Genomic DNA, 14,620 nt, shown 5'->3' with positions numbered 1-14,620 from the left:
TTAACAATGTTTTGAATTTGAACAAAAAAATACCTTGCAGAGAAAATAAAAATATGTACATTTCAAAACTTTGTGGACATGGAATGATGTATTTTTTTGTTCTTGGTATATGCTAAAATCTGACCTTTTTTAAATATGTTAATCTACATTAACTTGTAAATGATTTTGTAACTTAATTTTTAAAGGATAGGCTTTGATCCGCATAAAAGGGTATGACTACATAGCCGTCTTGAAAGTGTACAGTAATTCGAAAACAATTCCGAGGCAAAACAGGTGAAGTTTAACTTTACACTCATGGTATATATAAAATGTGTATAGTATGTGCATTGTGTAATTAAATGTTTAAATGTAGATTGAAAGGGTTAGTTTACATAAATACAAGAAATGGGTGCATGCACAACATGATACATAGCGAGGTTGTCAGTTGTCCCAACAGCACAGTTATCTCTGCATCAATTAAAACCCCGCTTAAACTACACTGGAAAGAAAACCAATTATCTGATGCCTTACAAGGTGTGAAACACTAGAGCACGGGGTCTTATCTTCCTGACTTGAAATTCGAGGCGGTTTTGTTATCAAATTGCTTAATCTACATATTTAAACAAAAATACATTTTTTAATGTCAAATTTAAAACATGCATTTCCACGCTGGCAAAACTTGCTTTCAGGATTCTAAAATGTAGCCTAATAAATAATCTAACTACACTAATATTAGTGATGCATTCTGACGGTGTAAATCAGGAAAAACGTAAATTGTAAACTCCAATTAAGAATATGTTCTATTGATTTTATCCCCCTTAATGTCTTCTACTGTAATGTTTGAGAAAAGATCTTTAGTACCAAAAATTGTGCTATCAAATGTTTAACAAGGCTACTCAAAACCCAATGTCTACTGCATAGTGTTTTTGACTTCAGAAATTATGAAACACAAGTTCGTGTAAAGTTTTAAAAACTAAATATTGTTTAATGAATTCAGTTTGTTTATTCCTAATATTAAACACTATCTTCAAATTATAATATTACACTTTTTTATAAATCTAAATATGTCTTATCAGCATTGTATTTGAGTATAAACAAACAAGGAAAGCAGGTTGAATTTGTTTGGTGGTCTGAATGTGTCAAAGTAAAATCTGTTGCAGTGTATAGGCTATGTATAGTCATGCTTTCTAAATATTAAAACAAGAAATGGTTTCTCCAGCTTACAAGTCTGTTGATTTAAATTATAGTTTTAGTTATATTTAGAAAATAAAAATGAACAGTGTAAATGTAATGATCGAATTTTAAGTTTGTATGCGAGTTTTTAACTGTCCTTAAGATCAAGATCAAAACAATTATTGTTACCTTTTACATTAGTTCAAATTAGTACACGTTTGGGTCTTTTTAAAGTACAAATTGGGTCTTTTTAAAGACCCAATTTAAGATCCCTGTGTCTGAACTGATTAACAAAAGCATTTCACTCTACATAACGAATCATTACTGTAAGCCAAAGTAGCTTTGGATGATTCCTTGTCGGGTCAATCTACAAATAACTTGCCTAAAAAAAAAAATACACGACACTGCAGGACTGTTCAATAAAAACTGTTGGACGGATCGACCGACAGACAGACAAACACTTTGCAAATAAAGAACGTCTTTGATGTGGTCATTCCAATCCATATCTTTCTTTATTATTTTAAAGAAAGATATGATATTATTCTCAACCCGAACAGTTTCTGTATTCATATAGATTGAATTGTTATGTTTTCCTTTGTTGTTTCAAGTGTGGTTACTCTTGATTCAAAGTTAAACGAAACGCCCCCACAATTACCGACGATGGTTTGCGCTACAAAAAAGGAACAATGCTATTATGTCATATTAAAAAAGAAAAAAAAAAAAAAAAAAAAAAAAACATTTTAAGTGATACGTTAAAATTAAAACCACTGCTGGGAAAAGCTTGAAAAGACAAAAAAGAAAGGAAGATTACTTGGCCCATATTTTCCTTTACGCTTACTACACATTTAAAAGAAAAACAAACTTTTCTGAAACCTGAGCTGGAAAATAATATATATAGGATATATTTTCAGATCATAAAATGACTATTAATTTTCGCTTATGTTTCCCTTAAATAAGGATGTTCTTTGTTAAAAGATCAGAACCAATTCACTTACTCAGCTTTACTCGCAACGAAAACGGAAAGGTTTTGATTATACAAATCAATAAAGTTTTAAAACCATAAGTCTCTTCTGAGTGCTATTTGGATCAGAGTAAGAAAATACGCGCTCCTTCGCCAGTATATGTTTTTTTTTTTTTTTTTTTTTTTTTTTTTTTTTATTATATTTTTAAGTGTCAGTTTACTGAAAACGATTAAGCATGTAACGGTGTCAAAGTGATTCACAGAGAAATACACACTGGATGTGTACCCTACTCATCAATGACAGACAATATGTTGATTTCCATCTAATTACATTAACTTTCCTTCTTTTAACTTCGCTTTGATGGAAAGAACCAACTGCAATACACAATGGCGAATTGTATCTGGAAAAAAAAAAAAAAAAAAAAAGATATGTATCATTTCTCGTTAAAATAAAAACATATTTAGAGCTGAAAAGTTTTATGTTTGTAGTTGTTATAATAAAACTTGAATTTATTGGACAAAAGACATTCTTCATAGTTAAACTGCCTATATGGGAGAACAAATGATAAATCATCTTCACGAAGACTACAAACACCAATACATGCAAAACTAGACTACAACACCATACATGCAAAATAAAATAAAAACAATTTAAATTTTAATTATTATTACTGAGCGAAATTAAACCTAACCTAACCCCCCCCCCCCCCCCCCCCCCCCCCCCCACACACACACACACACACACACACACACACACACACACACACTCGGTCCATACAAAAGTGAGATCAATATAAAAGTAGGCCCTCCATATTGGGTAGAAAAGGTACCTGTGCTGTGTTTGAAAAATGCCTCTCCACGCTAGTGGGCGCCGTTGATCTATGCAAAAGCACGTTTTTACACAAACCTTCAAAAATACAAAAATGTTTTGTTTATTTACTTTCTTTGTTCACTGTTCTCGTTAACTCAGTACATTTTCTTTTTAACCCCCCCCCCACCCACCCCCCCCCCCCCCCCCCCCCCCCCCCCCCATAACCCCCCCCCCCCCCCCCCCCCCCCCCCCCCCCCCCCCCCCCCCACACACAAAAAAAAACACTGTGAAAGGTTTTGAAACATCTTTGTAGAGATAACCTAAGGATCAGTGTTTTCTGGTCAAATGTAGTTTACATTCACATCTGAAAAAAATAAAATAAAAATAAAAATTGAAATAAATAAATATCAGATTCTAGCTTCAATCATTTTAAAAACGTGCCCTGTAAATCCTGTCTGTGTCTACCAGCCCATGATTACAGACCTCGTGATTCACTTTTCTTAATCAATTCAAGTTGTCGATTAAGTTTAAAATCTTTCAGTAATCAACAGTCCCTACTGCAATTCACACTTACCCAGTAACAATTGTAAGGTGCAAATACATGGCAGCCGCTTTGACCTGAAGTAATTAAATAAAAATAAAAATAAAAAAGAATAAAAAATGTAAAATGTAAAATGTAAAATGACAGTTTTCCATGTACAATTGTAATAAATAACACATCATTACACAATTCACTCATTATTAATATTACCAATGTGTGATCGATATTTAAATTAATAGTAGGTCTATTTAAAATATACAGTGTATTTCCACGGGTAATATTTCCCTGGATGATTCAATATAGGGGGTTTGTATCTTATTTAACAATTCCCATCATTATAATTATTGATTATAAGTGTAATTACACACACACACACACACACACACACACACACACACACACACACACACACACACACACACACACACACACACACACACACATTCACACAGACATATAGTTACAGCATTTCTAGACGTGAACACTATTGTGGGAATATCGGTGTAACGAATAATTATTACATGTATGTGTTATTTTTATTTTACTATCCCATTTGGTACTTTTTTTTTTCCGGTTCTAGTCGATTAATCAACTTCACTGTGTCGTTCTGACTGACATAACGTTTCCCAGTGATGAGCCAATAAGCGCTGGCATGGGCGGAGTTTGCGGGTAGAAAATGCTACTATCTGTTCAGGATCAGTCACTCAGTTACTTCCAACTAAGCTTTGAGAGGAAGAAACAGTGGAGCAGGTTTAGCCGGTACTGAAGAGCACAGGTCGCAAATCTACCGTCATCTGTTGTGACTATATATGAAAAAAAAAGAAAAAAAAAAGTTGTTTTGCAGAAACATTATTGATCAAATCAACTGTCTTTATGTACTTTAACCAAACCTATACATTTGGATCTGTATTGGTTATCCCTCCTGATTTGTGATACTGAAGAAATTGGATATACCTTGAAGAATACGCAGAAAGGACATCGGCAGTAACCAGACTGGTAGTGCTTCCATCTCTACGCGGATCGTTAGGAGATTTAGCACTGTGCCCTGGACGGTGCATCGCTTTGCATCTCAACGAGGTGGATCGGTGGAATTCTCGTATATTATTGACGGGTTTCTTTAGAAAGAAAATCTGGGACTGAAACAAAAAGGACGTTTTTATGGTTTCAAGTATTAGGAGTACATTGTTTTTGTATATATATATATATATATATATATATATATATATATATATATATATATATATATATATATATATATATATATACACGATCGACCGGCACAAGTGCACAGCGGTTGGAGACGAGAGACTGGAGCGATCGATCATACCAGTAATTATGGGGGACACAGTTTGGAAATACTATTTTGGAGTTGTGGTCATTTTATGCAAGACTGCTTTGTCCCGCTCGGCGGTTTTGGAGTCGATCTACTGGAATTCAACAAATACCAAGTAAGGCTAATCAAGGGGTATAGCGCTATTCGGGTTAAATGTATCGGGTTTTACCTTTGAAAGATTCAATAAGGAATGTGCATAAACCCGATTTCCACCGTGCGTATTGTGAACGTGATTACAACATACATGGTTCAGAAAATCACAAGATGGAAATTATTACAAGTTAATTATTTAAAGGCTTAATTCACGTTTAAAAACTGTCTCGCAGTGGGTATTGTATAGAATAGCCTCATGACACGATCTTCAATAAGGGTTCGGTGTTGTGATTTCAATCCACATTTGTGGTTTTGGAGGTTCAGTGTGTTCTTTATTATTAGCTTTTATTGACGCTTTATTTTTATTTTTTAAATGTATACATCTACACAAGTGGTCTACGGTATTTTACATGTTTTATATCTAATCAACAAGACTACCCATGACTGTAGCCGTTCACTAATTTATCAGTTGCAACACCGCGCTCCGGAATGTGTCACCTAGTATCTGCTTTTTTCTATGGAAATGCAGGGAATAACCTTCCATATTCAGTAAGCAAGGTTGTATATATCATTTTAAAATAATTGCGTTTAAAAGTCAATCTCCATTAAACCAAGATACGAGTAGGCTATTCGGATAATCGGCAGTGGAATACACTGTTATTTACACCTGTATTCGGCTTTATTTTACTAAACAAATCGCATGTAACACGGTTTTAGAAATGTAATATGCAGTTCTAGACAGTAGTAAGTCTATTACTAGGCCTCTTAAAATGTTCAATAATTACACACAAATAAATAAACTTAACTTAATAGTTATATTAAGTGATACTGCCTTTCAAAAAAGAAGCTTGAACTTTATAATAAATGACATTGTCAACTTTGAAAAGTTTTCTGCGGCTTAAACCTTTAACTGTATGTTATGCTTTTAAACTCCGAAGTTTTATTTGCATTGAACAGGCCTACTTTTGAACGGTTTATTTAAATGAAGTCTGGTGTGTGTGTGTGTGTGTGTGTGTGTGTGTGTGTGTGTGTGTGTGTGTGTGAGAGAGAGAGAGAGAGAGAGAGAGAGAGAGAGAGAGAGAGAGAGAGAGAGAGAGAGAGAGAGATTTTATTTATTTATTTATTGCTTGTTTTGAAAATAAAACCGACGATTACAGATACAATAAACACAACTAGAAAGCCGCTGGCTTTTATTATGAAGTTAATTATTATGTTTTAATCTGTGTGTTAGGATAAGGTACGCTGTAAATCAAGAATTACGCTTCAATCTTAAGCAATACATTTTAGTCTTTATACAACATACACTGTGTGGCACCCTTGCGTTTTTTTTTTTTTTTTTTTTTTTTTTTTGGAACACTAATACATATTTCTTGTAGTATTGTTTTCCAATTTTTTTTATTTATCTGTAAAAATATAGAATTACGTGTAGACTGGATGATATTGCTAAATAGGCAAGTTGTCAAATTGATTATTAACAATACAGTAATTTTCAAATTCAATAGGCACCATTTCACTTGTGTTAATGTTGGTATGTTTAGTTAACTTGAGTTACATTTAAAATAACCCCTTCTGAAACAGTGCAAGGATAAAACAAATTACGAATGCACTTGTGTTTTACGTTACCGTACACATAACCAGTTAAAAATAAATAAATAAATAATGCTGTACTATTAGCATTACTATTGTTATGACTGAGATTATTAACCTGGTAATAATAGGTCTAATGCACTTTTGTATATAGTTTTATACGGTTCAACGTATTGAAAAGTAGCTCTGAAATAATAGCTTATTAATCATGATACTAGAAAAACGCACTAGTGGCAAGAGTAAAAGTAGAACAGGAATTGATCCTGGTGATCAGCACAGACCTATAGAGGTCACTCTTCTGATATACAGCTCGGCGCGTTTAGTCTGAAATGGTCTGACTGTTCATTCAAGGTTCTGCATGCTCGATGTTTTGCAATGTGGCAATGGTTTACAATGTTGATAAGCTGTGATAAGAAGAAGTGCTTTGAAAATGATGTAGTGGGAGTTATAGCACTGTGGAAAACAGGAAGCAGCGGCTCCATACTTATAATTCTACAAAACATACAAAACTATATCTGTTAAGGGTATAGGCTTTAGTTGCGGGTTTTTATAGGTGCTACTGTACAATTGACCATGTGGTACCTAATATACAAGATGTCAGCAGCCTTTTCAAATGCTATGTAGTCCAACATATTTTGAACACATTGGTTGTAATTAATGGGATACATTCATCAATCTGGATTTTAAACTCGCTCAAGAGTTTGTTGGAGAGGAAAAAAAGACCATCAAAACAACAACCGACTTCACAACTGGTCACGAGATTAGTCCGCAGCTGCAGGCGTCACAGAGAGCAGGGTCACTGTGGACAACATACACAGGACAACTCATAAATGAAGACGGATGACAGGAGCCTAATTTTGCATGGATCGTATTTCTATTTTTCTGGAATTACATCTTCTGTAGTAGAATACTTTAACACTGCACATGTAAGCCTAATCTATTCGTCTATAATTAATCTAAACAACAAATAACGGTAAACGCAACAGTGCTTTGTTACAAATTAGGCGTATGATATTACAAGGACCTAAGAAGAGAAAGCTACCTCGTGCAGTTCAGATGGAGTAGACATTAAGCTGATGTATTGCTATAGGTTTAACTTTTCAGAATCAACGATTTACACTCCACAGCACGAAAGCCTTTTGGTTTTTTGGGACCCATTACTCATTTTTCTTTTTAAATTAACCTTCACTTGATGTGAATTTATTAATTTGATGTTGATCCTTTTGAGATGTATCACATCGGAAAGTTCTGGGTTGAATATGCAGGCCTATCAGTGATAACCTTTTACAGGGAAATTGTTAGTCAACTGCTGTTTTTTTATTTTTTATTTTTTCTCCTTTTTAGTGACTGGAAAATAAAGCATGACTGATGACCCTTTTTGGATGGCCTGGTTGGCCTCCTGGGCTATTTGGGCAATTTCATCTTACATTATGATATGTGTGTTTTTGTATGTAACCAAATGCATACTCACTGCTGATTGAACAGACTGAACCCTGCAATGGAGGTTGTATTTGATTCAATTTGGTCAACTAAAGGGACAAAATGCCTGAGTAGCCCCTGCTTTTGGTAGTGCTTTCACACCCTCATTCCAGAATTCTTCCAGAATGATGAACTAAAGGCAATGGACAGTGATTGTTTTGAGAGAACGGGGATTAATGAAAGAGTTGGCTGTACTAATATGTTATGTCAGACTGCGCAAGCTGTATGATGGAGAAATTATCTCTGGAAACGGCAGCTTGCTTCGGACCCATAAGGCAGCATTAACTGGTATTTGCAATTTTTAGGGGGGTTTTTTAGGGCACAAAAAGCATGGGTTCAGTTTAGGAATAAAAAAGAAAATAAAGCCTACATATTGTAAAACAGGATTAAAAAGATTGTTCGGCAAATCTTCACAAAAAAAAAAAAAAAAATTGTTTATTTTTCAATGTGAGTATATTTTATGACTTAACAAATCTTTATCTTTATACCCTAATCCATAATAATGCTATATTTTTTGCAAGTCCGTTCAGGATTGGCCCAAAAAAAAAACAAAAAAAAAAAACAATCAAACCAAAAAAAAAAATAAAAAAAAAAAAAAAACAAAAATAAAAAAAAAAAAAAAAATAAAAAAAAAAAAAAAAAAAAAAAAAAAAAAAAAAAAAAAAAAAAAAAAAGTTTTATTTAATCTTTAAGGAAAAAAAAAAAAAAAAAAAAAAAAAAAAATATATATATATATTATTATATATATAATATATATATATTATATAATATATATATATATATATCTATATAGGAATACTGAAGGATGTTGGCATTTATTAATAGCTGAGGCTTTTATGTTTTTAAAGCTTCTTGGTGAAACCTTTTCATGGTGTTGGCTCTGCCTAACATGCAGGTTTCTATTTGATGTGGTCGCATTGAAAAAAAGTTTTTAAAGTTCATTGTTTTCTTATAAAGTTGTTATTTAGTGGAATCTCTTGATCATTCTGAAACCTGCAGCACATAGACCGTACAGGTTCTTGCTTGGGCTAGATTCATTTCAAATCCAGCCTAAAAGTACCATGGGAAAAGGATTGCTCTAAAATGCTTACTGCAAATTAGAAGAATTCTTTGGAGAAAAAGTGATTACAGTGTTATTCATGTGTGCCTAATCTCTGACTGGCTTGGCTGCTGACACAAAAACCGTTTTTGCTTGGGTCATTTATAATGCATCTGCATAGTTATGAACAAAACCTTTTTGTGGGAAATTAAATAAGGGAGCTCAAGTGTTTTAAATATTTTGATGAAAATGACCAATTCTCAAAGTGCAGGGCCCTATCTGGGCACATTGACTATGTTGTGTGATTGTATTTAAGGTACAGTATTTGAAGAGTGGACATTATGGAGAGGGATAGGGCAAACTGCATGGAAAAGCCCCTGTGGTTCCTTTGTTTAACCAAGTCCTGATTGGACAAAGACTAAGATGTTTAGTCTGTCGTGCATGAAAGACAATTTAAACCATAGGCATAGTTTCCTTGTCTGTCCATTTAATGCTCCTTGTAAATTCTCTTTACTTAACAGATGTGTGAACTCTATAAAGATTTCCCTGGTAATCCATTTTGTAGTTCAGAATCAAAAACAAAGCAGGCCGCCTTGACAATTTGCTTTTTCAAGTAAATCAACCCCAGCCCCTGTTAATAAGGAGATTACACTGCATACTAGTTCTTTGTAGATGTGATGCAAATTAAAGACAGGGGGTGTAAAGACACAGATCCTACATGAATGAAGTAAAGCTAAAAAGGCCCAGAGGAGTAACTAGCTGTCGTAATCTGATTGTTTTTGTAATGAAACCCCGATTTATTTATTTTTTCTTTTCAGAGAAAAATAATGCATTAAATCCATCCAGTTTACAATGTATGGAAAGGTAAAAGGGTGATTCCATGGCAACATATAGATTTAAGGCTATGTTCAAGGTGGCATAATGCTGAGAGGCAGAACGGCCTTGCCTAGGGCGGTAAAGTATTGTGTGAGAACAGCGCAAAACTCAAAAGCCAGGATTAGAGTATATGAAAGGCCTAGCTGTGGTTCGGGATAGGGTGACGGTAGAGAAAAGCTTCTCAGTTCTTGCTCACTGGTACTGTGTAATATGGTAAAGGTGGATTTCATTTTCTGCTTTTATGAAGGTTCTATATGATTTAAGTCTCCATATTAGAGCAACTGTTAGTCAAACAGTTTTTTTTTCTTCTTTTAACTCCTGGCCTAGCTGTAACCATTCAGCAGGATTAGGCGCACTTTGAGATTTGTTTCTTTTATCTATTTGTGCTGCAGACAGGGACATGCTGGGAAGGAGTAAAGAACACAAGGGACTGGCAAGAAGAAGGTTGTCTGAAAAGAAAACAAAGTTCTTTTGATTCAGCCATCTTTGAGGCCCCCCCCCCCCCAAACCAACAATCTTTCACTATTCTTGGTAGCAGCGAAGATAAACCTCATTCTGCGTTCAGGTTTTACTCCCCAAATTCTCTACCTCCTGTCTTTTTAAAACCTCAAATTTTCAAATAGTAACATACATTTTCACAAAATACCTGATGGATTTTTTTCAAAAAATGTAGATTTTTTTTTTTTTTTTTAATTCATTTTCAAATCTACTAAACCTGTCGTCTGTAGTTCTTGTTATTTTAACGTACGTCGTTGCCATGGTAAATCTTGTGATTAACGGTATTTTTTAAATCTCTGCTGGTTGTGAGGTTTGTACCACTGTTTCTAGCCACCATGTTAAGACGGGGGCATTGAAGTGGAACTGAGTGTCCCAGGGAGCCGTGTCCTACAGGTGCATGTAGCCAGCATTTTCTTTTATTAGCAGTTCATTTGGACATCTGTAGATGTGAGAACATGGAAGGCTGCATTCAGGGAAAGCCCAGTAGCAAGAGAAAGCTGTGGGCAATTGGTGAGAGCAGTGTTTTGAAATAGGTCTACTCTTTTGATGGTGTAGGCCTTCATTTGAAAAAAAAAAAAAAGTTCAAAGACAGCCTGGTCTAATGGCACTTGCAATAAAAGCCAGACAACCACCTCCTCTAACTGCAGATTTTTGCAAGTTGATTATTTTAAGCCTGTTATGATACTTGAAACACAAGCCTAGAATGGGTACACATTCTATTACAAAACTAGTGCCTTTTTTTCAAAAAAAAGAAGCTTTGTGAGCATGAGAGCTGTAGTTATATGCATGTTACAGCTGTATTTTTTGTTTTACTATATTTTTGTAAATAAATGTTATAATTTTAGTTTCCATTTTTTTCTTCTTCTTTTATATTAATATAATAAAGCTCAAGGGTAGAACCACCAGAACCTGTACCATACCAAGCCCTCACAGGTCGGGTGTGCCAGTGGAGAAGGGGTATAACACATTTTGAAACTTTTTGATTTTAAAGACACAGATATGCACAGGTGAAAAAAAAAAAAAAAACTAAACTAAATGGTTTGTTCGTTTTAATCTGGAATTTCCTAGTGCATTATGATTTTTTTGGGCCTTTTCTGTCCTGATTTTTATTTTATTTTTTTTGGTTTAACCTTTAAGAATTGCATAGCAAAGATTCCACCCAGTGCAAGTGTTCTGCAAAGCACAGGGGCACCCTTCTGTAATCAGCAGGCTGATCACATCCAAGCACCTTGAATTCTGCATTTGAGAATGATTGCTAATGGCCCATTCATGCAAGTATTTGCTTGTTAACGGAGAACAGAGCGTGATAAACGTCCAGCAGGCTCTGTGCCTCCATCAGCCTTTCCAATGCAGACTGGTGCATATTTATGGCAGGAAAATGACAAAAGGGGAGTTGAGTTAGTGTGGCCCTCTGTGTTTTGTTCGAAGAAAGGTTAAATCGATTACCGACAATATGCATGAGGCGGCCTGGCTTTGTTTGCTCCTCCTAATATGTCGTTTTTGAACGTACCTGTCATGCTGTTGGCTGCTCATGTTCAGGTAATAAAGTGAATGAGGATGTCTCCATCTAGAAGGCAAGCTAATGACCTTGCTATGCCGCATTTGTTTTTCAGTGGGTGGTGCCAATACATTTATACTGAGGAGACTAAATAAAGAAAGCAAGCTTTAAAATTCAGGCATTAAAACTTTTGGAAGCTTTTTTTTTTTTTTTTTTTTTTTAATGTGTTTATTTTTTTCCACATTACAGTACTTTCGCAAGACTTTTCTGTTCACAAGCGCTACTCCTATTTGCAGAGATTAAATAAAACCATTTCCACTTTTAGAAAAATAAACAGGTTTAAAAAAAAATGAAAGGGTTTGTACAGACAATTCAATAAACTACTTATTTTAAAGTGATCTTTAAAAATCTTGTATCTTATCTAAGAAGATTTTAGTGTTTACTTGAAGTTTTTTTTTTAATTGTTCTGGTTCCTGCCTCAGACAAAAGGGGATTGTTTTAACTAACACTGTATACTTGTTTTTATAATACACTACCCTCCAAAAAGTATCCAGTACTTGATATTTGAGTAGTTTATATCTTACTCAAGAATATGTACTTTGGAAGTCTGTTTTTATTTATGGAGGAAAAAAAAAATTAAATTGGACTGCACAAATGCCAATTGCTAGCTTCCGAAACCGAGGACAGGAATCAAGTCCAGACCCATTTTCACCGCAAGCCGTGAATCTGGCACAATTCCTTAGGAATTATTTCAGTAGAAGTCCCATCTGTCTCCCTGTGTACTGAAAGTTTGAGGGTTAAGGATCCAGTCCTTGTACACTGATTTTTAAGAGTTCAAGTAGAAGTTCTGGGTTTCAAATCCTTTTGGTCTTTTGTCTTTGACTAATGACTAGACCTCTGCCAATCAAAGTCTTTTGGTTAAGGTAAATTTAAGTAGGTCCATAGCATCATGCAAAATGTAAAATTGCATAGTGAAAAAACTGAGAAAGTGTTTTTCTTCTTTTCTTCTCCTTGTTCAGCATAAATAGTAAGGGTATTTAATAGCAACAAAGTTCAAAATAGACTGGGTGCAGTCATTAAAGGAAAAAAAAGCAGCCGCCATAATGTCTTTAACGCCTGGACTGTAAATAACAAGTGCTTTCTCACCTCTTTGATAGACTTGCTGGAAGCACTGTCTGAGCAAGACGGTACAAGTGCATACAAATTCTGTTGTTAGAAAAAGATAGAAATCTTATCTGCTTTCTGCAGCCGTTTTGACAGGATTTGTTTTTGAGATAGTTAGCATATCATAAGCTCAACAACCTTCTTTCTTGTCCCCGATCGGCACTCTTTTTTTTGATTTGCTCTCTGTTTTATACATGATTGGTTTGGCAGATGGCAGCTACATTTCATTAACCCATTAGAAGCTGGGAGATGCTTGTATTCCATTAAACCTCTGGACACATACTGTCCTCCCAGAAACCCTACTGCAGTTAATGATAATGTCTAATTTTGCATTTCTTGAATGACGGTTTAAGACCATTTGTTTTCATGAAAGGGGAGACTCCGTGGCACATTGCCATGAGCTGTAAAACTCAATCTTATATGCAAGTTGTAAAGGTAATTGTAGGAAGACAAAATTTAAATGGATTACATGTAAATATGAGAGTATAAATCTGCATGCAGACTACTGTGTGTCAAATGGGAAGTGGAGGTTGTTGGAATTACACACTGAATTAGTACTGATAACCTAACCTGATGGGTCTGACTCATGTTTATCAAAATAAATAAATAAATAAATAAAGACACCACCTTTTTACAGAGCAAGTTGCACAAGACTGTTTTAAATTATCTATGGGCTTTTGGAGTGTTTTTAATTGTTTTAGGATTTGTTTCGAGGACCTATGTTTTGAATTTAGTATGAGTGGTTCCTGTGCAGTAATATAAAACCGATACCCTGTGCCTGGGACCTTTGGGTTCTTCTATCAGTAACTGCAGGTTTAACATCCTCCTTCCGAGTATTAATTGAAGCAAATGCAGTGTATCTGGAGGTGAGGATTGGTGTGGAACTGTAGAACCGAGCACAGGACAGGAATTCATCTGTAATAAGATGCACTACAACTAATTCATCCCTCTACACTCTTATTCTGGCATGAAAAGACTTTTGTTTCATACAAATCCAGTAGTGCACAGTGGCCTGCTTTGAAAAGACATATTGCAGTTTTCAAGAAAACACATTGAAACTCATGAACTGAATCAATGGTATGGACATCAAAACAATATTTCATTATGTCCAAGAGTGTGCACCCATGATGTTTCAATTATGCCAATCATTTTTGATCTTGAAATTCAGTTGCTAACTGAACTGTAAGGACAACAGGTAATGTGAGAAAGCCTGGGTATTAAGGAAGTGGTTGATTTTAAAATGGAAGGTTTCATAGGTACTTGCCACAAACATTCAAGCAGTAAAATCCATGTGCAATAACCTCTTTTGTGGTCTGACTGTTCTCCACTGACAACCAGATTATTTATCTGTAGTTAACAGCAAATTCCTACAGGTGCTATGTTATTTCTAGAATGACCCCCCCAACATGGCTTGACCCATTTCTTGTTGTCTTCTAGTTTCCTTCCTGGACAAGGACTGGTGCTGTATCCACAGATTGGAGACAAACTGGACATTGTTTGCCCAAAATCAGACACCAGGGGAAACGGACAAAATGAATATTATAAACTGTACTTGGTCTCAAGAGAGCAGGCTGAAAGCTGCACCATC

The 14,620-nt window shown here is 34.9% G+C and overlaps 1 protein-coding gene across 1 annotated transcript in view; it reads left to right on the top strand.

Annotated features, from left to right (window-relative positions):
* Positions 1-4,190: 4,190 nt before the first annotated feature.
* Positions 4,191-14,620, top strand: part of LOC121327985 (ephrin-B2-like) — a 21,589-nt gene continuing 11,159 nt past the window's right edge. Inside the window, exons 1-2 of the mRNA XM_041272392.1 lie at positions 4,191-4,913; positions 14,470-14,620. The exon at positions 14,470-14,620 is cut by the window's right edge and continues 133 nt beyond it. Of these exons, the coding sequence (XP_041128326.1) occupies positions 4,624-4,913; positions 14,470-14,620 (441 nt within the window). The 5' untranslated portion in view covers positions 4,191-4,623. The remainder of the gene's footprint in view (positions 4,914-14,469) is intronic.

Source organism: Polyodon spathula, chromosome 15 (genome assembly GCF_017654505.1).
Source record: "Polyodon spathula isolate WHYD16114869_AA chromosome 15, ASM1765450v1, whole genome shotgun sequence".
In the NCBI taxonomy this organism is placed as follows: Eukaryota; Metazoa; Chordata; class Actinopteri; order Acipenseriformes; family Polyodontidae; genus Polyodon; species Polyodon spathula.
Note: the sequence above shows the minus strand (reverse complement) of the source record. Positions and strands in the feature narration are given on the sequence as shown.